At 36.2% G+C, this 26903-nt stretch overlaps 1 protein-coding gene across 1 annotated transcript in view; it reads left to right on the forward strand.

Moving 5' to 3' along the window:
- The first annotated feature begins 6398 nt into the window (after nt 1-6398).
- Nucleotides 6399-26903, forward strand: part of LOC121424749 (casein kinase I-like) — a 38784-nt gene continuing 18279 nt past the window's right edge. Inside the window, exons 1-3 of the mRNA XM_041620514.1 lie at nt 6399-6711; nt 17156-17262; nt 20033-20159. Of these exons, the coding sequence (XP_041476448.1) occupies nt 6580-6711; nt 17156-17262; nt 20033-20159 (366 nt within the window). The 5' untranslated portion in view covers nt 6399-6579. The remainder of the gene's footprint in view (nt 6712-17155; nt 17263-20032; nt 20160-26903) is intronic.

A 26903-nucleotide genomic window follows, 5' to 3' on the forward strand; every position in this document is an offset into this window, starting at 1 on the left:
CAATTTATAGTTTTATGAATTAATTAAACCGTGTGCATCATAAATGAAGTACAGGCCTCTATATACTTTCATCGATACATGATGATTAAATATGAAAAAGACAATTTTATTCTTACAGTAATATATATAGTTCACCCAATTAGTTTGAAAGGGATTTAACCCTTGAGTCAGAGAGATAAAATTGTAGACACACATTCTATCTTCAGACGCCATGATGATACTGTAAATATACATAAAACGCGAGATAATTAGAGCGGGAATAAGGGGCGAGCTGCGATCAAATTTGCCTCCTTTTCCACTCTCCACTTTTCCTTATGTGTCAACGCAATTTGTTTACCAAAAGAGGTCGCGCATGCGTGTAAGTTGTTTGTCGTAAGCACTATTCTAATATATTAAGACCCTGTTAGATATATCTTTGTTGATTGTCACTGACAATATCAAAGTATACTAAATATACCATCCTAAACCTGTTTTCTCATGAGAAAATAAGGAATACTATATCTAAATAAAAATTATGGAGAAATTGACGTGGATGTGATGGCTGAAAGCTTTTAAATGAATTAGACATATCTGATAATAAAGTCAAAAGGACTGATTGCGCCCTGGTTGTTATTGTACGCCTGCACACGCTAGCATAGCATGCAGTCCTATTGTTGTAGGGAGCTGCACGCCCCTGATGAATGGTGTGGGAGCAGACAAGCTTTTCCAAAGAGGTTTCAGGTATTACACCACACAAGTTTTGGATTAGTAATCCCGGATTAAATGGGTGACATAACTATCCGGGTACGGGGGGGGGGGGAGGGGCACATTGCTTCTTCCACCCACTAGGGTATACGAAGATGTTTTGTCTCCCCCCCCCCGTATTATCGTACATAGTTTGCAGAAACAATTTTCCAATTAATTTTATATGAAAGGAAAGAATTTATGAATGCTCTGTATGTTGATCACACCGCAGTTTTACTCCATGCTGAAAACAATATGATTTGAACAAATCAAGGAAATTCAGATAAACAAAACACTTAAAATTAAAATCAGCCGACAAGGAATAACAAAGGTATTGAATCATTCTCCCGATGAAACATATTAGCAGGCATGTCTTCATGAATATTCAATGAGAAAACTGATGATATCATATTCCCACTTGTTCTTTTGTATTTCATTATATGAAATTAGGTTTATTCAGATTTGTTCCTTCAAGAACCATGACTTGGGATAACAACTGATTAAGTGCAATAAGTAGTACTACATTGCTGCAGCGTATCCTAAAAGAAATTAAAGGTGAATGAAATCATTGGAACAAGATAGCTTGTGTGAAAGCAGAAAAATCAAAGAAACAGATCAACAAAAGTTTGAGAAAAATCAGACAAATAATGAGAAAGTTATGAGCAATTGAATATTGCAATCAATAGAGATAGCAAATTGGCAATAGGACAAAGATGTGTGATGTCACTTGTGAACGACTCTCCCCATTACTTTAGTATATATTTCACTTGAATTGCCTCTTTTATCACATCTATCCATAGATCATGTGTTCTTTCTACATGAGGGCATGTAATACATATTTTTTAAGAATACATCATGGATAAAGAGTTTGTATCATAAGAAAAAGCAAAAAGTGACATTTTGAGGGTATTTCATAGTCCACCAAAGGGAAAGTTGTTCATCAGTGACATCAGACATCCTTGACGCATTGCCAATGGGAGGATCTCCATAGCATTAGTGATTGCAATATTAAAATGCTCATAACTTTTTCATTATTTGTCCGATTTCTCTCAAACTTTCTTTATTCTTATTCTTTGATTTTTTTGTTTCTACACAAGCCTATTTGTTCCAAAGGTTTCATTCCCCTTTAAGACATAATTCACACAAAAAAATATGATATCATAGCATAAGACAAAGGGAAGTATAGAGATGTAAAATCATCCGGGGGGCACTTACATTGGCGAGTGGATACCATGCGCGACCAAAAAAACACGTAAAAAGGATGTCTTTTTCACGATAGGGCACGTTACGTCCGTAACGTGATAAGGGTGTCAAAAACACAAAAATAATGAAAAAAGGGTATCTATTTCGCTAGGAAAATTACGTATTTAGGGTCGAATATGCGGGGATGATAAAATAAAATTAAAATGTTTTATAAAGGATGTCCTTTTTGCCCCAAAACTTCGTGTTTAGAGTCTGATTTGAGCGAGGTGTATATAGAAGGTGGGGTCGTACTAAACCAAATAAGGTAAAGCCGACGACCGAAGTACCCGTAACAATAAAACATTCCTGTACTTGTTTAGGGGTTCATTTCAGGGAATATTTGCCAAGAGTATCGTTTTGTTTCCAATACTTGTTAAGGGTAGGGTTTCACACGCCAATACTTGTTAAGGGGTGTATTTTCAGAAAATGGAAATTACGTGTTTAGGGTGCTTTTCGAGACCCCATGGTCGCGCATGGTATCCACTCGTGAATGGAAGTGGCCCCCCGGGAACATCATCAACCAATATGAACATTCATGACGAACTGTTTTCAAAACAGTATTGCTAATCTTTAAAACTTCGCTATTTGCTATTTTCAGTATTTTGCTTTATTCTTATTTAGAAGTTAAGCTAGGAGCATCCCCTTAATGGCCTTTATCAATTTAATTTGTATTACATAATAGAAGGGCCCCTAGAAATAGATTGCCTAGCTCTAGGCCAGGGGGAATAGCCCTTCAAGGTCAAGTCCATCCCATTTTGATTTGAATAAATTGAGAAAAATCAAACAAATGTAATGCAGAAAGTTTCATCATAATCAGATGTAAAATGAGATTAAGATAGTTATGAAATTCTAAAATTTCGCTTTTTTTCAAAACAGTCAGGGATATGCAAATGAGAGAGTCGATGATGTCCCTCACTCACAATTTCTTTTGTTTTGTGTTGTTTGGATTAAAAAATATTTCATTTTTTACAGATTTGACAATGACCAATCGACGTAACCACAAAATGTTCTAACAACGGTAATCCAACGTTTTTCTGGGAGGAATACAACTTTGGGAAGAAAATTGAAATATTTTATATTTCTTATAAAGAAATACACAAGAAATAGTGAGCGGATTATGTCATCAGTCCCCTCATTTGCATATACAGACCAGGATGTATTATTTGTGAAATTGGGCGAAAATTTAAAATGCAATATATTTCACATCCGATTTTGATTCTGATTTATAATTTGTTTGTTTTACATATTATTATCCTTTGATGTATATACGACTTTTGAGATAATATTGATTAAATCTGAATTTGTGGGATTATTTTAAGAGGAAGAATAAACATCACTTAAAACAATTTTTAAACATTTTTCTTTCGTCTCCACAGTCTTTTGGAAGTTCATATTAAGAAGCTGTCTTTGAATCCACCATCAGAAATCAGTAATGGACAAATATGAGTACTAATATATACATACATTTTCCTAATACTTTTTAGCCTTTATTCAGAAAATATCACATTTTCATTCATACAAGGGTGATAAATAAAATATAGTGAAGTACATACATAACCAAAAAATATTGTACATTATGATAAATATTTTTTAACATAAATTATCACAACCATAATACAAACAGAGAACACTTGTAATAATGCGGTATTGTATTATGACGAAAAAAAATCCAAACATAAAGATAAAATTGGTATACTCTAATAATTTAATAGGGCCTTAATTGGGACTAGAGTACCTATATGTAGGTACTCTACTTGGGACAATCCACTTGCGCCATCAACGTTAACTGTTAGAACATCGTTCATTTTATATTGTTAACACTCACTGGGGAGCGTTTCACATTTTTGTTTGACAACTATATTTTTATTTTAATTGGCTAAGTTATTAGTAGTTCCTCAGTGACTGTCGGATTGAAGCACGAAGCTCGTGCTTCGTGCTCAAATCATGCCCCCATTTGCCTCATGTTTTGCGTTATCAAAAGAACTTACTTGAGGTGGCACTGTTAAAGGATTCATAATTCTATTACCCTCCCCTCATCTAGGAGAAGAAAAAAAAACGGATGAGGAGGAGAAGGAAATGGAGGACGAGGAGGAGAAGGAGGTCCCGCAAAGCAAACGCATAATTATCCACGATTTTATGGTGGAGGAGTGATTTGCCCAATAAATCGTGGGCCCGCGGCAGGAAATGTTTCCCTCTATAGATCAAGTGAAGTCTATCTGAGCAAAAAAAAATGTTGATTTGAATAAATAAAGAAAAATATTTTTGGCATAACATTAAAAATTTTATCGAAATCGAATGTAAAATAAGAAAATTATGACATTTTAAAATTTCTCTTATTTTTCACAAAACATTGATAATATTATTTTGCAGAATGCAGTGACATGCAAATGAGACAGACGATGATGTCTCTCATTCACCATTTGTTTTTGTTATTGTTTAAATTATTCATTTAATTTTTTTTTACAGATTTGACAATAAGGACCAACTTGACTGAACCATATACATAATGCTAATTCCACATGTTCATGGAAGAATTACAATGAGGAAAAAAAATAGAAAATTAATATTTCATATAATGAAATACAAAAGAAATAGTGAGTAGATGACGTCATCAGTCTCCCCATATTGCATACCGACCAGGATGTGCATAATATGACTGTGTATGAAATTGAGCAAAAATTTAAAATGTAATAACTTTCTTATTTTACATCCGATTTCGATGAAATTTTCAGTGTTATGCTCGTTGGATTTTTTTCTTTTTATTAAAATAACTTTTTGTTCGGATGGACTTGTCCTTTAAAAACTGCTCACATCGTTATTTGTATTCTTTATGTACATGTACATTGTTTATAATATGGATTATTTTGTATATTGTATATGTAAAAAAATCATATTGTATATTATTTAGAACGCAGTAATAAAATTAAAAACAAACAAATCAAAGTAAACAAATGTTTCATGTATAACTTCCGTGTTATCACTTTGAAAGGGAGTAAGGACAGTTGACTTTTGATACGTCGGTCTAATTGGATATCAGAATGTATACTTTTATAGTTGCTGGTTCTAACCGAGGAGGGGAAAAGAGGAATAGAGAAAAAAAATGGCAAAAAAATTAAAGGTGCATTTTGTCATTTTCCTGCGCGAAGCGCTGAAGTATTTTTTTCCAAATGAGAGAGAGAGGGGGAGAGAGGAGAGGAAAGAGAGGGGGAAATGCAGACAGACAGAACTTGTCTATTGTAGCTTATTACTCTTTTGAGAAAAAAATATTTCAAGAGAGAAACACCCTTTGCTTTTCCTTTTCTCCTGTTCACCTTTTTTTTGGGGGTGGGGGAGGGGGTATTTACTCCGAAAACTTTTATTCTAAATTGACATCAAGTTTGCACGCCAAAATAATGAAACACCTACAAACACAATCCTTTGGGTGTAATTGCACCTTAATTGAAAAAAAGGCCACAAAAAATGTACATTTTTGCCATCTTTTGCACACTGAAAATGTACAACTCTGCTCCTGATGAAGCTAACTGCACCTTAAAAGTGCATAAATCAGTGGTTATTGCACCGTATGGCTCATATTTGAGCCCCTATATTTTTTAGTGGGTTACAAGGGTGAGGGGGGCAAAAGAGGGGTACTGATTGCGAAGATAAATTTAATAGTTATATACAATAGGGGCTCTGTCAAAGTGATATTGAGATTGAATGAGCTTCGAAGTAAAGTTTATATAAGAAACGAGGTCGAAAAGCAACCAATTCAATGATGCTAAATTGAATCAAGTAGACTGTTATCAACCATGAAATAAAGATCATGTAGGGGCTAGGGGGGGGGGGGGCGCTTGCCCCTCAAAATTTTCACGACCAAGAAAAAAAAACAAAAGGAAAGAGATAAGGGTGAAATATGATGTCATTTTCTGAATATTATATGCCAAAACCTATCATAACATTGGATTTTCGTAACACGAATTAAAGGATGATATTTTTGCTGGCTTGCTTTTGCAATTATATCTAGTCCCCTATTTTTTTTTTACTCATTACGCCAATGATAACGTAAATACAGCAAAGAAATTTTTTATGATAACGAGTGTAACTTGAAGAAATTATTGTGCCGTGAAAATGTCTAAGCCTAGCAATTAATTGAGAAAAAATATCTTTTCATATTCGGCGACAGGGGGGGGGTTGCCCCTTATGACTTTTATAGTAGTGTAGCAAAAGAAAAGAAACAAAAGTCACCTTTGGCATTTAGGTCGTTCCCTATCAACTTTAGAATACTGGAGCAAGATGTCATAAAGAATGTTACAATCGATTTCCTGTTCAGGGAGGACTTCATTTGGAAGAACCTATTGTATTGACCCCAAATTGATTTTTATAAAGTTGTACAACAAAAGGCTTCGACGATTGAAAACGCACTCACTCGATGAGGTACGTTTCTACGGTGAACCTTCCCATCATCCCCTCATCTACTTCCGTGTGTGATGAGTGATATTTCACTGGCGACAACTCTGCGACGAAACACAGAAAAATCCGAATGGAAAATCTAAAAATGACTGGAAATTCTACGTGATAAGATTGTAGTTTGAGAAAAACATTAATATTGAGAAGTTCCTGGGCACATTAGCCATCATGTCGAGCGCTGGAAGCCAAGGACAGAAGGCAGAATACTTGGTCGGAGGGGGCAAATACAAGCTCGTTCGGAAAATTGGAAGTGGATCATTCGGCGATATTTATTTAGGAATCAACGTTGGCAATGGCGAAGTAGGTTTTACAATGTTGCACGCAAAGTCAGAAACTTAATTTGTCATTTTATTGATGTGATGAAAATGATCAGGGTGAATTGTTGATTAATTCTTGGTTTTATTGTGTTGTTAAAATTGTTGGCCCTGAAATTGAATCTCAGTGTCAATAATTCAATCAAAGGCAAAGCTACATTGAAATTCATTCATTGCAAGTGCAACAGCCAACATTCAGAATGAACAGCACTCAGCAGTGAATAGACTGGTGACAAATTCCTAACGGTCGTTACTTTAGACAGCTGGCAGCCGTCTGTTTCGATTCGAGGAGTTTTTAAACATTTTAAATTTTTTTAAATTTATCACTATCGTGCAGCAACCATTGCAAAATCTCCCCGACGGGGCTCATTGTTGATTTTTGTTATTAAAATATATACGGTAAAAAGAATTGTATTAATGTATACCCGGTTGTTGTGTGACCAGATGGGTTGTTTGTCCGGACGACCAATTTTAGAAAGCCATTTGGAAAAAATTACAAGCAAAGTTTCATCAATTTTTAGTACAAAATATTAGGAAATATTATAAAGATCAAAATAGAAGATGATTACAAGTAATTTTTAGTGTAATCCACAGACAAAAAAAAGGCTTCAAAAAGATAAGTGTCCGAACACCTGACCCCCCATCCTACCAAAATAAAGATTATTTATTATTCTGTTTTGGCCTGAAATGCACCAAAACGGGAAAAAACAGTGACTTGCTTCGGCTGTCGCGCAACTTCACTGGAGAGCGAAGTTGGCTCAGTCGGTAAACCGCCCATCGAACCAAAGATCGTGGGTTTGAGTCCACCCCGGGCGTGTAAATGAAGCCATTTCGAGGTCAATAAACAGTATGCCCACCACTTTTTCAAATATTGCGATCGGGAATGCCTGTAATTCGGGTCCGATTTCAACGTTATCATTCAAATACTCGGTCAGACATCACTTCACTTGACTGACTTCGCCATAGTTTTGATATGGACTGTAATTAGTGTCCGAATCTTATCTTATTACCTTATTACCGGATCTACTGGAAAAATGCAATTAATTATGCAGTCGTGTTTCCAGGTCTATCACTGTTGCTATCTTCATCTAACTATTAAAATAATGTGTGCCTGTGTGCTGTGCTAGAGTTACTATTCCCATGGGTGAGCATATTGCACTGCAGACCAAAACTTGTCTAACTGTGACTTGAATCTGTTCAACGTTGATGCAGTAACTATCTCTGCCGGCAAGGAGTTCCAGTCATTTACAACTCTGGCACTGAAAGTATTTTTTCTAACATCCAGTCTGCTTCTCCTCACATACAATTTGCATAGATGTCCACGTGTCGTCTGAGTTGATGCAGATGTGAAGAACATGTCCTTGTTCAAATCATCAATGCCATTGATGATCTTGTACGTCTGTATCATATCCCCTCTTCGCATTCTGTACTGAATGGAAGGTAACTTCAAGGAACGAAGCCTTCTACTGTATTCTTGATCTTTCAATGATGGCACCAACTTGGTCGCACGTCGCTGAACTTTTTCAATGGCTTTAAGGTCACAGACATACCTTGGGTGCCAAATAGCATTTCCATACTCAAGAATAGGTCTCACCAATGCTTTGTACAATTTAACAATGGTATCTTTATCTCTATAAATGAAAGTACGCCTGATCAGAGCAAGTACACGGTTGGCTTTCAGTACGGCACTTGCAACATGGGAGTGGAACTTCAAGTCAGAGTCAATGATAACTCCTAGGTCTCTCTCTTCGCTGACTTTTTCAAGCACAGTGTCATCAATCTGGTACTGAAAGTGTATGCTCTGCTTTCCTATGTGAAGAGACTTACACTTAGATGCATTGAAGTTTAGTTGCCATTTCTCTGACCACTCCACCAGCTTATCTAGATCATCCTGAAGTCGGTCACAGTCACTCCTTTGCTTGATTTCACGAAATAGTTTTGTGTCATCTGCATAAATCTTGACAATGCTGTCGACAACTTCAGGCAGGTCATTGATGAAGATCACAAACAAGGTGGGGCCGAGAACACTTCCCTGCGGAATTCCACTTTGGACGGGCCTCCACCGAGAAACTTTTCCATTAAGGGCAACTCTCTGTCTGCGTCTTAAAAGGAAACTACGTAGCCAATTCTTGATACAACCTGTAATACCATATGACTCAAGTTTATTCATGAGCCGCTGGTGAGGCACGGAGTCAAAAGCTTTACTGAAGTCGAGATAGATTGCATCCACTTTGTATCCTTCATCAAGAGTTGACGTCCAGAGCTCCATGACTTCTAACAGCTGTGTGACACATGATCTACTTGGGAGAAATCCATGCTGGGAGTCATGCAGGACATCATTCTCAACAAGGTGCTTAACAACAGCATCTCGTATAATTGATTCCAAAATCTTGCAAATGACTGAAGTTAGACTAATTGGTCTGTAGTTCTCTACAGCACTGCGGCTACCTTTTTTGTGAATGGGTGTTATGTTGGCATCTTTCCATGCCTGTGGGAGGACACCCTCTTTCAGTGACTTCCTGAAGATGAGTGTAAGGGGTACACATAGCGTTTCTGCCGTTTCTCTCAGAACTTTTGGGTGAAACCCATCAGGTCCTGCTGCCTTACAGGTCTTCAGCATTTTGAGTTTGTTCTTTACCATGCTTGTCCTTACTTCTACATCAGACAACATGTTCCCTCTGTGTCTGTGATCTAGCAATGGGACTTGCTCTAAATCTTCTTCTGTAAAGACACTGCTGAAGAAGGCGTTGAACAATTCTACCTTTTCTTCATCACTCTCAGCAGTTATTCCTTGATTGTTCTGCATCACTCCACATTTTGAACGATACTTCAGGGAACTGTTCACATACTTCCAAAAGGCCTTTGGGTTTGCCTTGACATTTAGGGCAATGTCTTTTTCAAACTTCCTTCTGAGATTTCTTGTCATCTTACGCAGTTTGATAGCTTCACATCTGGATTTTCTGTAGTCAATCATATTTGCTCGTCCACCATCTCTAAATCTTTTCCAGGACTTGTATTTCTTACGCTGTTGCTTCAGAGCTTTCCTCGTCATCCATAATTTCTTCTTCTTCAATCGAATTCCCTTAGATTTTGGAATACATTGGTCAATGGCAGTTTGAAGACTACATGAGAAGAAATTCCATGCTTCATCTACATTCATTTGATTCATTTCTTCATCCCAGTCCACAACCATCATTGCATTGTTTATTGCCTGATAGTCTCCTTTATGGTAACGATACCGTTCTCCTTTACCAGATGTCGATTCAATGTATAGATTCATATTGAATAGGATGCACATGTGATCACTAAGTCCAAGGCCAGGTAGGTATGATACTTCATCTATAGTTCCTTCATCATTGGTAATTAGAAGGTCTAGGATACTTGGCTGCTGTCCTGTGCGATAACGAGTATGCTCGTTGACGTGTTGATACAAGAAACAGTCACTGAGACAATCTATAAACAACTGTTCATTGGAACTATGAGATGTCCAATTTTCCCAATTAATATTGGGATAGTTGAAGTCACCCATGACTAGAAGATGAGAGGGATTTCCATTTGTGACTTCTCGTAGTAGTTCGCTCAATTTTTCTGAGCTGGCATCATCTCTACTAGAAGTTGGGCTGCGATATATACTTCCCAGTATCAAAGAGTCTTTTCCTCTCAGTCGCACCTTGACCCAAACACATTCAGTGAAATTTGCAGCATAACTGACTTCTCTAACCTGATCTGCAAAACTTTCATGAACATATGTGACAATTCCACGGACATTTTCTTCTCCAATGTTTGTAAAGGTGACATAGTTGTTTAACTGAAAGTTTTGCGGTGTTGGTTGAACCACACAATTTTTTGGAAGGCTTTCACAAACAGATATAATATCCGGTTTATGTTCTTCAACTAATAATAACAGTTCATCCATTTTATTGAGAAGATTATCACTATTGGTGTACAGTATTTTCAGCTGCTTCAACCTTGGAGTTGTGTCAGTATCATCCTTTGAGCCTCTTTCACTGTCTGTCTCTGTATCATCCGAGTCTTCTTCATTGTCTATTTTGGTATTATCCAAGTTTCTTTCGCTCTCATTGTCTGTATCCTCTGAGAATGTCTCACTATCTGTCTCTACATCAGATGATTCTGTATCAAAATCGATTTCTGCATTTTCAGACTCAGTTTCACTCTCTGTTTCGGTGTCCTCAGAAAAAGAATTGTTTTCTGTATCTTTGATTGTATCAAAGGTTGATGACTTTGCAATTTCAGTTTCATAATCAAACTCACCAATATGTTCTTCCTCCATATCTATCCATTCAGTTCCTACACTGTTGTTAATGCTTTGAGTTAGTCAAAAGCCACAAGCACCATCACTCCCAACAGTAGGGGAATCTGACTGGATGTTGATGTTCTCATGTTCAATAGTTTCTTGTACAACATGCTGTCGTCTACCTTTTCTCATGGGTTTACTTTGGGATTGTATTATCTTGTCCAATCTTATCACTATGTTTCTTTCACCTGCCTCTCTTCTCCTCTTTAGTTCAGATCGTAGCTCTTTGTGCTGTACCCTTTGCTGTGGGGTTCGATCTGGATCTATGTAGACATTATTCCATCTTTCTGAGTGCCGTAGATTTTTTGCCGTAGCCAATACTCTATCTCTAGGTCCTTCAACCTCAACTAGAAGTAGCCTTGGTCGTACAGCCTGGTTTTGATTTCTACCACCAAGTCTCACTACCTTTTTCACCTCTATATCTTGAATCAATAGTTCATCCTTGATGATTGCATGCACAAGGTCAGCATCTTCCTTTCGCCTGACTTTGGGATCTTCATTTTCATTCTCTGGAACATTGTGAATGATGAGATTTTTCCCTCTTCTTTCTCTGTCAGCATACTCTTCAAGGAGTGCCATATGATCAGCCTCTTTGTTACTTTCTTTGAGCACTTCAGAATATAGCAAAGGTCTCTTATTACTTGGCGATTTCATCGCTTGAGCATCAATTTCTGTGACATGCTTAGCTTCCACATTTCTCTGATTATCCAGTAACTTCTCACAACTTGTTTGCACATTGTGTATCTTAGATTCAAGAGATAGTATTGCATTTTCAATTTTCATTATCTGCTCTTGTTGATTCTTTTCCTTGTCATTATGTCCTCTCTCAGCATTCAGGAGTAAGGTATCAACTTTTGTTAAGCAATTGGTGCAATACCAGTGAACATTATCAAATTTTCCTATTTCACCAAACATAGCCTTTGACAAGTGTGAGCATTTCCAGCACACCCATGTGTCACATAAATCACATCCAACGAGGGCAGACACAAGAGTTTTACATGTATTACACTTAAGATCAGAACATACTTGGGATGGTGTTTTGGTAGATTGTTGTTCCGGTGCTTTTTTCTGACTCTGAGATCTCATATTTGAAAGATTACAACTAACTCTGTATGTAGCTAATTACAGCAGTTAAGCAGCTAATTAAAGCTGTTCAGTGTTGGCCAACAAACAAATGTTCGTGGTCTGTCACTCAGGTAGTCTTTCTTCCTTTTAAAACCTATGTCTGGAAGTAGAATAGTAGCAATAGGACTATTATAGGTTAGAAGACTAGTAAAAAATTCAAAAACACAAGCAAACAAATCCTGCCAAATTCATCCAGAATGTGTTTAGGATCAATTCCATATGTGTACAGCTCAGTTGAGGCAGTTAAGTGTTGACCAACAGTGTTCAGGTTTGTCACTCAGGCAGACTCCAAAACATATGTCTGGGACCACAGTAGCAATACTCACAATTGGAGATGAAATGATCCTGAGATCAAGCAAAATATTTCCAAAAACAAGTAACAAAATCTTGCTAAAATTTCTCCAGAAAGTGTTTTAGGATGTAATAAATCCAAAAAGACCACCAACTTTTCAAATAAATGAAGGATCACACAGATTTAGTTGGATTTTTATGAGATTTTTTCCCTACAGTAACTACAGCACAGCACAGCACATCATCTAACATGGGCATGGTTATGTATTTGCCTGCGGTAGCTCACCTGTTTATTTGCTGCATGTTTGCATAATTTTGGTAGCAAACTTCAGCCTCTCCCAAAAGTGATGCCCGACAGAGAATTTGAATGATGACATCGAGATCAAAGCCGAAATACAGTCGTTCTCGATCACAATTTTTGTAAAAGTGGTGGGTATAATTGAGTATCAAAGTCATGATAGTGAGCTAACCACATATCGACTACCGCTTTTGAAACCAACCACCTTGCACATATTAAGATTATTGCATATTTTTTTATGCTAAGCGAGGGAGAGTAGGCGCAGTGTCAATAGGAGCGATCAGAATCGATTTTACGAAAGGAAAGGGGGAATAAAATGGTGGGGAATTTGTAGAATTAATCAAAATTGTATTGACCAGACCCGAACCCCACTGCAAAGTAGCTGTTCATACCAAGAAATCAAATAGGAAATGGCTTTAGAACAAATATACGTCTTCAGTCATCAAATCATCATAGTGGAACAAAATGTAGTCCTGTAGACCAACTGACCAAAAGAGACCAAAAATGCCTTAGGTCTAGCGATTGGCAAAACGATTGTGTTAATCTATTTCTGAATTTTTCTTCTGATTCTGAAAGGATAAGTCCACCCCAACAAAAATATAATTCTTAATAAAAAGAGGAAAATCCAACAAGCACAACATGAAAAAAAATATTCTGATCTTTGTAATTCTGTTTCTGTCCTTATTCTCTCATCAATATTTTTTTCTTTTGATTTTTTATTTTAATTTTAAAAATGAAAGTAGAAATGATTTATTTTTTGTTTAAAGATTAAAACAAAAGAAAGTTCAACAATTTTCATAACTTTTCTTTTTAGAAATAAAAATTTATTATAAATATATTACAGATCATCCTGGAGATTACTTGTTAGTGGGTCGGCGATCTTGATTTTTTATATGTTAAATTTAATTTGGCATTTATTGCAATAAATTGCCAAACCCCGAACCGAACCAAAGTTTGGAAAAAAATTGCCGAACCCTACCGAACCCGAACATGCTGCCTGACTTGCAGCACTAGTATTACCATTGTATTGATATTCATGGTTCATTCAAGTTTGTCCTTACTGTCAAATCTGTAAACAATGAAATTTTGTATACAGTGTAATTCAAAAATCTAAATAAAAAAACCAAAAACAGTGAGGGAGTGACAGGACTTCATCGACTTTCTCGTTTGCATTTCACTGAGTGTATAAAACTGTTTTGTGAAGTATAAGTGAAACTTTAAAATGTCGTAAGTTTCTTATTTTACATCCGAATTGGATGAAATTTTAAGTGTTATGTTAATTGGATTTTCTCTTTTTCATTATTTTAACTCAACTATTCGTTGGGGTGGACCTGGCCTTTTATAAACAAAACTTTGTCACAACTTTCCTTTTAACAGTTTACATTCATGTATTTAAACAGTGATCATAATTCCCCTTTGTCTTCTATAAAACAGTGAATGAAGGTTAGGCCCTCTGAAGTTGCTCATAAGGTATACTCTGGAGACCAGGTATCATGCATGATTTCGGAACAGTGCTGCATTTGTAACGCTTGAGGTGTCTAGGCAAAAAAGTACATTTTATGTACATGTATGCTGAACAGCAAGCTCACATGGTTTATTACTGTGTCCTCAGTTTTCTAGATTTTCTTCTTCTGTTGAGTACATGTACATTCTCTTTTTAGAGTACTGTGTACTCATGTATTACATGTATGTAGTCTTTCTTACCCACTTTCCTGACCTCTGACAAATGAGCAAGAAAAATGGAAACTCCTGGAAAAACAGCTATTTTGATATGTACATCCAACGTTCTCGCTACCACGCGTCATGGTGGGCGGACGCCGACTACCCTGAAAATTTTCAGGGCAAAGCCGCCACCCGTTAACTTCCCCAACAACTGTGACCAACAACTGTAAAACAGGCCTACATGTAGATCTACACCGAAAACTGGATTATATTTTTCAGATCCTAAAATAAACTTGTCGATTATTTCGTCCATGATTTCTTCCCGGGATTTCTTTGACAGTTTGACTCAGAGCGAAGTATGTTATACAATTCGACTCGAGGGCCAAAACTCTATTTTTAGGAAGCGCGAAGATGTTTACCCTTGTGTTTACCTACACGTAGTGTTTGCGTATCGCATTGCTCACATTATTTTCGTGTTAAAAATGGTAGAAAATACGCTCAAAAATAAGTGAAATAAAGAGTGAAAAATAAAATTCAATCGAAATTTAATTTCATCCAGTCCCAGCCTTTACATGAATGCTTTTCCAATGACACTGCCGTAGAGTGAATTGAGAAAATGATTCAAAGATCATGTCAATAATGACAAAGCCAAAGGAATGGATTGACATAATGTCCAACTCATTTACTTACAGCAAAATGATTTATTCACTTTTATATTCTGAATTTACTCCATAATTTCCAATGTCTTGATCTCTACATCGATCTTTCGAAAGTGTGGATTAGTTTTGCGACGGTGTGTTTACCAATTTCTGTCTCACTCGCCACATCAGCTACGTACATGTATACATTACAGCATACAAATCGCACATGGCATCAAAATCCTTGATCTGAGTCTTCCAAACTTAGATGGGGTCAGAAACTAATTTAATTTGATTTTTTTTAAATATTCATTGAATCTATTATAATTTTCACAAGTAAAAATTAAAAAAATATTATTCATACTTTTTATCATATCACTACTCATTTTTAATGTGAGTTGTATGTACATTGTATTTACATTTTTATTGTTCTTTATTGCTCTTTGTCTGCCAATCAAATAATAAACGAAATGTTTTTCGTCATCACAGCACTTGAACACTTTATGAATTTGTTGTACATGTACTTAACAATTTCGATTTAAAATGAAATATCATTTGAAATTAATTCATGTATAGGAGAGAGAATAATGGGGTGGTCATGGGCAATGTAAATGAAAATGATGGGATGTTTGTGACTTTGTGAGGAAGGGACGGGGAAGGGGATTGGCGAAAAGAAGTCAATGTTCGGAGCAAATGAAATTAATATTCATTTATGGATGTGTCTACTGTGATTGTGGCTGAACAATCTTTATGGCGATTAGGAAATCCACTTTGGGTCGTGAGGGGTACGCACCGAGGCAGCTGCATAGCTTGCGTCTCTTCGTGCCGCCAAGCGTCAGAATGACCCTGGTGAGAACGTTGTGTACATCCTATGAAGAAGTGCCATAATCCAAATCAGTTGGTATAATTTTTGTGTGCCATGCATGTACATGTACATGTACATATACCATTACATTCAATTGTCTTTGTAAAACTCAAACAAGGTATCTCCTTTTCGATAATAAATACTCATTTTATCTCCATGTCGAAACCTACAAAGTGTGATACTGTTCCATGTACCCTTTCAATTTGAAATATTCAGAAAGTTAGAAGCACTTCCAATCCTTCTTTGTGTACAGTGTATGTTCCCAACTGGATTACAATAAACATTTTGTTGAAAAAAAAATTGAAAGAAAATATTAATTTGCCCAGAGCAACATGGAAGCTCCTTTTATAGAGCACAGTAAAAAGCTAGCCATTATTATATCCCTCGCCTTTGTGTATTAAGACAGCATTACAGTATGTCAAAATTCATTTTGGGGATTACCCATGTTTATAGTGACGATTACCCATTCAAATGGGGCTTACCCTTTGGAAGCCTATAATATTTTCTAAGTTTAATGTACCATGCACACCATCTAGATTTTCAAGTGAAACGATCCGTTATTTTATTAATGCCCTAAATTTTTATTGGGAAATTATGATTGATTTTATTTCATTTTATGGTTAGCAGAAAATAAGTATATCTTTTTTTAGAGGTAAATGATATTTTCAAGTACTTGTACTTTTTCGGCAATAGAGACTTCATCAAATTAATAACCATAAAATGATATTATGCAGGGCTAGAATTAATACAAAGCAAACTTAGCAAAGCCACCCAAGAGTCCGATACCATGCCCTATTGATTGACCTCAATGCCCAATTCACTGACCATAGACATTGTTGTGCCCTTTTTATTTGTCCTATTTATGCTGTAATATAGAATTGACCTTGACCTAAAAACATTCAAATTTCAGGTCTAGTTTATACTAGTGCATCATACGTGCACCCTTCATGTACATGTACTGTTCAGTGTACATAAAAAATTGGGGATTGTTTGGCAAAAATTTGACCATTTGTCAGGCACGTACAGATTATACTAAGTGTTCTGAAAGGAAATATATTTTTTTACTATGCAGTGTAATAGTTAGCAATTTCTTCAGTGTCAACTTGTTTTGAATCATTTTGCAGAGAGCCGACATTGACACTAGATTCAGGGCACACTTTTAAATACACAGTACTCGGGTCTGTAAATGTCAACTGATAGAAAAATTGCACTATGCTTTTTATTTATTTTCTACAGGAAATTGCAGTCAAAATGGAGTCAGCGAAGGCAAGACATCCACAGCTCAATTATGAAGGAAAGGTGTATAGAATATTACAAGGAGGTGTTGGTATACCGAAGGTTAGGTGAGTATTATAAGGCTGGAAGTTTCAGTTTTTGTCTCACCTGCATAGCAGAATGACTATATTAGGCGCCGCTTTTCCAGTGGTGCAGGCGGAGTCAACATCAAATCTTAACCGAAGGTTGAGTATTTGAAACGACAGCATAATAGAAAAAGTATATGGACCTACATGTACATGTAGTTCATGGAACTTGAACATAAGGTTAATCAAGTATTACTGAATATCCTGCCTGAGTTTTAGGTCACATGACCAAGGTCAAATGTCATTTAGGGTCAATGATCTTAGACCATGTTGGGGGAGTCAAAATTTTAACCTAAGGTCGCTCCTGGGGCAGCTTTAAAATAGCGGGCATCAAAGCCAACATTTCTGTTGTACTTTCTATAGCGCTTTAGGAAATGAACAGCTGCTTGAATAAATTTGTTGCTTCAGACATAAAAAGTTCTTGGTATGAGCAACTTCAAATAAGAATTCATTGAGAAGTTGGATTTAACCAGTGCCTCTATAGTGCAGTGTCATTTCCTCATTGACAATGGAAAAATCTCACATTCTGGTTTTAATCATACAGTGTACATGTATATCCATGTCACAGTTGGAATTTTAAAAGAAAAAGTACATGTACTTACAACAAAAGAGGTTCTGTTTGTGAATTTAATGCGATCAGCTTTGCATTGCAATGAACATTAGTTCTCTCTAATGCAATTGATTATTCAAATGATCGTTGGTTTAGTGGTCTTGGATATACCGGTACTAATTATTATTCTAAACATGTACATGTCGTCAATTTTTTTTACAGTAGCTGAATTAAACCACAAGTGCAGTAGATTGCATAGAAACTGATTAGCTGAGAATAGTTTGTGAGATAAAACAGCAGTTTGGTTTTTAACAGGACTTTCACATTACATAGCATGAATGTTTAATCTGCAAAACATTGTACTTTCTTATCCCTTAATATTAAGCTGAATTATTTCTATTATGAGGGTTACATGCACATATCATACACGAAACCAAATTTGTAGAGTCTATACATGTATAATACTCCAAAATACACAAGAAAATTTATCTTCTTTGAAATCAATACATCAACAGGTATTTTTGAAAACAAATAAAAACATCAAATTGTACAAAAAAAGAACAAAAAATGGACGGCAAAAAAAGTGTTTTTAGAAAAAAAAGGAAATGAAATTCGAAAAGCGATTATCCATTTTTATACATTAAAATTTCTTATTTTGTTGATACTATTACAGCATGATAGGAAACTTTATTTCTATAGACTTAGCATCTACAGTGTACATGTACATGTATGTATACATTGTTTGGTGCTTGTACATTCATGTATCCAAAGTAAATACCCCTATATGCAAGTTGATTCAAAATAACTTAATATGCAATTCTTCAAATTTTGGTGTAACATCATGAAACAAACTATTGATATTTGTGATCAGGCACCAAAAAACCACTGAAAAATGTGAAATGAATTTCTGAGAGAGGGGATGTTCCAGAATGCTTTGAAATGGTGTACATGTATACATAAATGATGTCACTGCCCTTTTTAATAAATTTTAAAGAGAACAATGTTCATTCACCAAAAAAGAAAAAAAAATGCCCCATTTGGTGAAATAAGGGATTTACATGTACACTGTCCATTGTCAGATTGCGAGTACATACATGTAGCAAGCTGTCTTTTGTAAGGTATACTCCGGGCTGAGGATACTTATACATGTAAGTATATCTCAATAAATTGAGAAAAATTCACAGAGCAAAATGATGAAACTTGATCAAAATCGGATAACAAATAAAGTAAATTGAATTTTAAAGATTTGCATTATTCTGGTGAAAAGTTATGATTTCGTCATTAGGTGGGCTGATATAATTTCCCCACTTGTTCTTCTGTATTTTATTATAAGAAATTATATTTATTCAAAAATTTTCTACTACATGTACATGTAAGAAATAAAAAAATTGGATTGACAACATTGACAATAGCAGCAACTTATGGAGACACATCATTGTGCACATTTAAAAATGAAATTATGATTTCATGTTATACATGTACCATACATGTAAGAAAAAGGAAAGTGGAGATGTGATATCATCAGCCCACCTAATGAATATTCATGAAGACATGGCTAGAACTGTTTTACTGGAATAATGCAAATCATTAAAAAGCAATACATGTAACTTATTTGTTATCTGATTTTGATGAAATATTCAGCATTTTGCTCTGTGAATTTTAATCTATTTATTGAGGTAAATATCTTCTGCCTGTAGTATCCCTTTAAACTTCTGTTAAAAGTTGACAAAAAGAAGATAAGATTAAGAACTCGGTTTTGAAGGAAGGAGTTATCAAACTGACCACTAAAGTTGATATACAATGACACTTAAGCATATTTGTTAGTGGACAAGTATCTTCATGTATGTCTGTATTAAATAATTCACCCTTAAATAATTTTGTAGCTGTTAAAATTTTGGTGAAATCAAGGTGAAATGTTTATACATGTAGGGATATTTGAAAAAAAGATTGTTGGGATCTCAACTTTTTTATAATCTACATGTAAATACTGAAGTTGTCAATGTTACCTACGTGAACAATACATGCACGTGATGTATAACATGGATCCAAACTTTGAAATTTTTAGATTTACCAAAAATACTGTAAATACATGCAGTCCTTGTGCAAGCAAATATTTACTGTTCATGTACATGTACATGTAGGTTCTCAAAATTTAATGTACGTTAAAGCCCGTTTAATTATTTTTTGAAATTTTTTGTGCAGGTGGTATGGGTCAGAAAAAGACTACAATGTATTAGTGATGGAGCTACTAGGACCTAGCTTGGAAGACTTATTCAACTTTTGTGATCGCCAGTTCTCAATGAAAACTGTTTTGATGCTTGCAGATCAGGTAAATGACTATTCCAACTTCTCGTGCCATTTTTGTCAGGCTGCTCAGGCATGATACAGTATGTTTGTTTGTCATGAGAGTTTACATATTAACATCTGTACATGTATATTGTAACAAATATACAACGAACTGGGGCCCGTTCATGAAAGTAAATCCAGCTGACATAATCTCTATGGAAAGCCAAGCTAGACAGTAAATGCTAATGAAACTAATTACAGATGCATGGAATTTGAATGTAGAAAGCATGTCTGTTCACAGATGATTATTGTCCAGCTTGGCTTCCGAGGATAGAGAAAGCACCAAGACCGAGTTATGGCGCTTTAAAGAGAAATTCCAGTAGTTGCAGTAAACGCTGATTTCATGAGAAAGTCTGTAAAACAAGGCTTAAATGTCAGAATATCATCGAGGATCTAGATCTGGTACAGTTACATTAACTGAACTTTGTGAAATCTTGAAATCTACGCTGAAAAATGTTCACACCGAAGATCCCCAACATAGATAAGCGCACGTGGGACAATGTATAATAATTGCTTAGAGCGTCGGGCCCGATGCTCTACCCGAATCCTGTGCTTATTTGCTGATTTCTCAGCAATTACACAATTTCTTCCAGAATCCTTTGGCACATGCATTTTATTTTACAAACAGACACTTTGGTGGTCATTTCATTGGATTCTGTACGAACTCATTTTGATATCGTTACCTAGTTGCTAACCAATAACGTTTACCTTTAAGTCTGAAATAGGCCCAAGAGTTTCTTTTTTATATATCTGAAATTTATAATCCTTGGCCAAATTAGGATTTTTTTGCTATACACTATATTTGGTAAATTATCCAGCTTATTCTCAAGTGTCCAAGACAAACTCAGAATTTGACTTGGGATTAGGCCCGTTTCGGGTACACGTGTACACGTGTACACGCACGGTCAAGTCGGTGCACGTGTACTAAATTCCATCACCGTGTACACGGTAGCATCTGCATAAACAAGCTCACAGCCTCACATTAAATCTTAGTTCTCAGACACTGCACGTGTTTTAATTACTAATATGTCAACATATTTCAATTAATCCAGAGTGAGTTCACTTCCAAAATCACCAATTTAATCCACATTCTTTCTGGAGACTCACGTTTTTGTACCACGAAATCGGCACGAAATGGGTCTGCTCCGGTCTCAAAAGCTCGAAAGCGTTGCTCAATCACACTCAGAGTCAATTTGAGAATCACCAATTGCGATAGCGATCATCGCTACAACTTACGTGTTATACGCTCGCACACAAGCCTACAAACAAACGCTCTTCAAATTGGCAACATAATAATGAAAATTAATCGATAACTTCAGTTACATTTATTCTGCAGCGATCTGTGCATGCATGTACGGTACAGTATACAAAATGCGCATCCACCGAGCGTCGGCGATAGCTAGGGCCCTGCACTGATTTTCTTTTGCATTCTTTATTAATTCAATGCGCTGCTAAGCCGAGTAAACTTTTAATTTGCACCAATTTTTGTGGATTGATACTTCAAACTTCTCAGGTAAGCTTTAAAACCGTGACTTAGGTTATATAGACCCCTTTTTATGACATATTGATGCGGGTCCGTGTCGACATGAAAACAGAACTCGCTCTCACAGTGTTTACAACGTGTACACGTGTACACGACCGAAAAACACGCCGTGTACACGTGCATCAAAAATGGACTTTCAAAACGGGCCTACTTGGGATACATGTATGTCTATTTTTGCATGCTATTCCAAAGTACAGTGTCTAGATTCCAAAGTGCTTAAAAGTAATCAAGTTATTTTCCATTCAAATTTTCCACATTAATTTTGCTTGAGTTGAACAAATACTGATTTGAGTTGTTTGAGTTGGAACAAATACTGATTTGTTGGTTTTTAAAAAATCAGTTCATTTATCTCAATATTTTCTTTGTAGGTACATGTATGGTAAAATTTTCATCCTTTTACCACATTTCTACATTCATTGGATACAAGAAAAATATTGATATACATGTATTATATTCTTTATGTACTTGCCTATAGATGAGGAGAATTTACACTGTATGTCCAAACTGATGGAGGAGAAAATTGATAAATGAACTGCACTTATGTGCTCTGTCATGCAAAGGGCTCGCATTCAGTTTTGAAAGGGTTTGATATTCGACCTGTTTGTTTACAATCAATCTTATCTGTCTGGCAGTATGGCTTACTGTGTAAACTTTACAATGGCTGTGTACAGAAAGGAAGAGCAGCTGTTATACATTACAGTACTTGAACATGTATGTGGCTGAACTGGTCTACAATTTAAAATGTTCCTTATGTAGTATTTTGCAAAATCTGTAATTAGGTGGTCTGTCTACGACAGATCACCTATTGATTTCGTCAGAATTTTCTTTATTTCTTTATTCATTGTACCTATTTTTTGTCGCCAACTTTTCTCGAAATTGGCTGAATCAATTTTGCTGATTTTTTCGTCATATATAGAATCTATCATAGAGACGGCAAAATAAGCTTTTCAAGGTCATATGGTCATGATGTCGTCATCTACGCGCCATTTTGTAAAATTCTTCATTTGATCATATCTTCATTATCAATTGTCAAAAATTAACAATATTTACATGACATTAACTTCATGTCAAGGGTCAAATGTCAATGTCATCAAAGGTCATGTAGAGGTCATGACGCGCGCGTCAAAGGTAAAAAAATCGTCCAAATGACCTATAAATTTTTTTGGGTACGTTTCAGGTCATTTTAAGCATTTCAAAAATTTGCGCGCGCGCACATATGCGCGCGCGTTTCCGCGCGTTACACCTTAACGCAACGCAGAAAAACCGTTTCTTTAATATCATTGCATTGCTAATAAAATTCTGAGCAATTTGATACCTTGATCAACCTTCTACAACCATTAATAACGAAATTAACACCCGTTAAACTTTGCAGCACGTGTGCGCGCGAGCTCTCACTATAGGCCATATATGGGCAAAAACATGCCTATTGTAAATTCACTGTAGCTCTTTAAAAAGTCCGTTGACCCCCAATTTTTTTTTCATATATCGATAGAGTATTAATTGTAAATTTGATTTCATGTCACCATTGTCCCTAAATTATATCGTGACGTCATCAAATAGGCGCCCAAACTAAAAATTTCATTTTTTTCAAAAATGACGTCATCAAATTTATGCAAATTTGGCTGTAACTTCTCGAATATAGATCATTTTTCGCCCAGATTTCAATATGTTGTAGTTTATAATGTACTCTTTCTCCTTAGTTAAGATGAATATTCGTTTTGAGAAACGCATCATTGCGTAAAACAGCGATGAAAAGAGGCATGTCATTTTTCCTCATTTTGCGTGTAATCTCTATGGGACATGACTTTTTCCCAAAACTAGATTCGACATTCCTCTATTTCGTGAGCCATATCTCCATTTTTTCTTGTTAGCTTTCCTTGAGCTTTTAACATGTTGTAGCTGAGATTCTGGGCTATCGGAAGTGTGCCCTCCATTTTTTGATCAGATGCCGGGATCATGCCCGTATTTCACTTGCAAAATTAGAATTGTAATTTTCAAAATTGCTTACGTGTAATCTCTATGGGGAATATCGTGGCTCAATGGATAACGCATTTGACTTGCTTTCTCGAGGGCGGAGGTTCGATTCCTGGGGTAGAAAAGATGATTTTTTTTTCATTTTTTTTTCTTTTTGCCACCTCTTACATGATCCTTTATGATAATTAAAAGGTATGAAAGTTAAAATTTAGCAAGATAAAACAGATTATAATTGTTTTTTTCATATCACATGTATTTTGTGTGTAATCTCTATGGGACATGACTTTTTCTCAAAACTAGATTCGACATTCCTCTATTTCGTGAGCCATATCTCCATTTCTTCTGGTCAGTTTTGCCGGAGCTTTTAATATGTTATAGCTTAGATTCTGGGCTTTCGGTAATGTGCCCTCCACTTTTTGATCAGATGCCGGGATCATGCCCGTTTTTCACTTGCAATATTGGAATTGTAATTCTCAAAATTGCTTACGTGTAAAGTCTATGGGAAACATTAATAATCACATTGAGCAATGGTCAAAATTTATTCTTAGGATGTCTAGAATCAAGATTATCAATCATATCTAAATTATTCATTTTATACATTAGCCGACTCTGAATGAAAAATCATGACAGACCACCTAATTCGTCCGCATGACGAATTAAATTCTAGTTTTCTTTACATTTTATCGACAAGTTGTAGACCAAGGCACGGGGGGGGGGGGGCACTTCCATTCACGAGTGGATACCATGCGCGACCATGGGTCTCGAAAAGCACCCTAAACACGTAATTTCCATATTCTGAAAATGCACCCCTAAATCCTACCCGTAACAAGTATTGGAAACAAAACAATACTCTTGGCAAATATTCCCTAAAAATCGCTAAAATGAATTCCTAAACAAGAACAGGAATGTTTTATTGTTACGGGTCCTTCACATTGTTTTCCACTTTGAATCAAAAAGTATTTTTTTAGAGGGAAAAGTATGAATTTCAGCCAAAAAAAGTAAAAAAGTATGTGAAATAGATACATGTAAGTGCTTTTATACACACACACGTGTTTAATTTAGACATGATAACAACATTGTTAGTCCAGGTATGGATCTTCATTCTTGTCATAGTCTTTTATATGATGGGTGCATAATACATGTGTGGATACAAAATTATCGCACTAAGTTCGGACTGGGGTAAGTTGAGCCAAACAGCATGGGGCAAGTTGATCCATGGTAATTCTTATGGTAATGTATCTTAAAAAACAAACCATAAAAATCAATTGAAATGCAGGCTGAAAGGAGCAAATTTACATGACTGCTCTTTTCCTTTTAAAGGATGTTAGTATTTATAGAAAATTAGCAAGTGTAAAGACTTTAAACAAAAAATTGACATGCTGGTTCTCCCCCAATACATTTTGTACATAGTTTTTGTGGCTCAACTTACCCCAGACGATGGCACAACTATATGGGGCAAGTTGAGCCATTTGACATTGGTTTTTTCAAAGGTCACGATGACTTTCAGTGTGGGGGTACATGTAGAAAGTTACAATGTATACATTTATGTAGGTGAAAAACATTTCCCAAGAATCAAATCTAAAGGCAAGATAATTATTTCTACAATAGTACTAGTCATATCAATTCTAACATGCAAAATGCAAAAAGTGTCACAACTTACCCCGCCTTCCCCTATACTGGGGGGGGGGGCACTCGACCAAAAAAGTGGTGGGGGTGTGCCGCGGGCGAGACAAAAAACGGGGGCCTTGGAGCGGGCTTATTGTAAAAAGGAGGGTCCTTGGAACGGGCTTCAGAACGACAAATGTTTGTGAAAACGGGGGTCCTTGGAACGGATCGCCAGCGTGTGAGTGCGTATGCATCCCTATGGAACGGTCATGTGTGCATGATGCAGCTAGCGCGGCCTTCGCCGGGGGAGCTCTGCGGCCGCTTTTCACCAAAATTGCGGCTCATTCAATGCGATCGGAGCGGCGTAACGAAAAATATGCGAAGCTTTGGAGCAGATTTCTCTCTTTTTTTTCTCGATAGGAAGAAAATGCTATGCCTTGGAGCGGCTTTCTTTTTCTCAACAAGGCAAAAATGCTATGCCTTGGAACGGAAATTTGAGTGTGAAAATGGGGGTCCCCTCCGCGGCACATACCCACTATGCATATACTGAGTGCCCCCCCCCCCCGGGCCCTATACATGTACAATGTAGTCTGATATAGGCTCTAATGTATTGTATAGAGTCCATTTGATTTTTCAATGCATACATGTACACATACTTGTTGCTGTTAACATGTCAAGGGAATCCTTGGGCAATCTAATATTACGGCAATCTTTCATGATCATTTACGTAACAGTATAGAATGTGCATTTACTGTACATGTGTGTAGTCTGCAGGCACAGACCCTGATTGAAACTTGAAATTAATACAGGGGTGTCTTGAGACAAGACCAGCACAATACAACTTGTTTGAGATGGTCCAGTCAGGGCCTATAGGCTGTACAGTACAACTTAGACCCCTACCTCAAGCACAAAGGTCTAGGCACCACTGGCATATAGTTGGGGGGGGGGGGGTAGGGGGCATAGAACACACAAAATTTTAACATCTACATGTACAGTACATGTAATAAAAAAAAGGGAGAATAGGCAGCAAAATGGAAAAAGTGTGAAATTTATTATTTACTGCATATTATGTTGAAATCTGTTGCAATTTTTTAAAAGATTTTTTATTAAAAAAAAAGTTATTCTCTCTCGCTTCATATTAAAGCACACTTAGGAATTTCACCTCTACTGATGCCATATCTGACTCAAGCTTTTTGGCTTTATATGCTCAGAGCTACCAAGTCTCACGCATTATGCGTGAGATTCCAGCATTTTGGACTCTTGTTCATCCTCTCAAATCTCTGTCTCACGCAACTATCACAGCCTATCTCCATATACATTGTACACAATGTCTGTGATCTCACTCAGATTCATAGAAAATCTCTTGCCTAGCTGGTCTTTGAACTTGGCATCTCTGTATGCTACTGTTGCGCAGCCAACTATTGGAAGTGAGCGTGAAATTTATAATGTTGCTGAAAGTTGATTATTGAAAATTCCTTGATATTAAAAGGGTACATGTACATATGTACAGATTTGATATGGTTTAGGCCTGACAGGTTGCTTTCATATTCGACATCGTATTTTGATAAAATTGCATTACACGGTATGCTCGTTTGATTTTTTCTC

Source organism: Lytechinus variegatus, chromosome 12 (assembly GCF_018143015.1).
Source record: "Lytechinus variegatus isolate NC3 chromosome 12, Lvar_3.0, whole genome shotgun sequence".
Lineage (NCBI taxonomy): Eukaryota > Metazoa > Echinodermata > Echinoidea > Temnopleuroida > Toxopneustidae > Lytechinus > Lytechinus variegatus.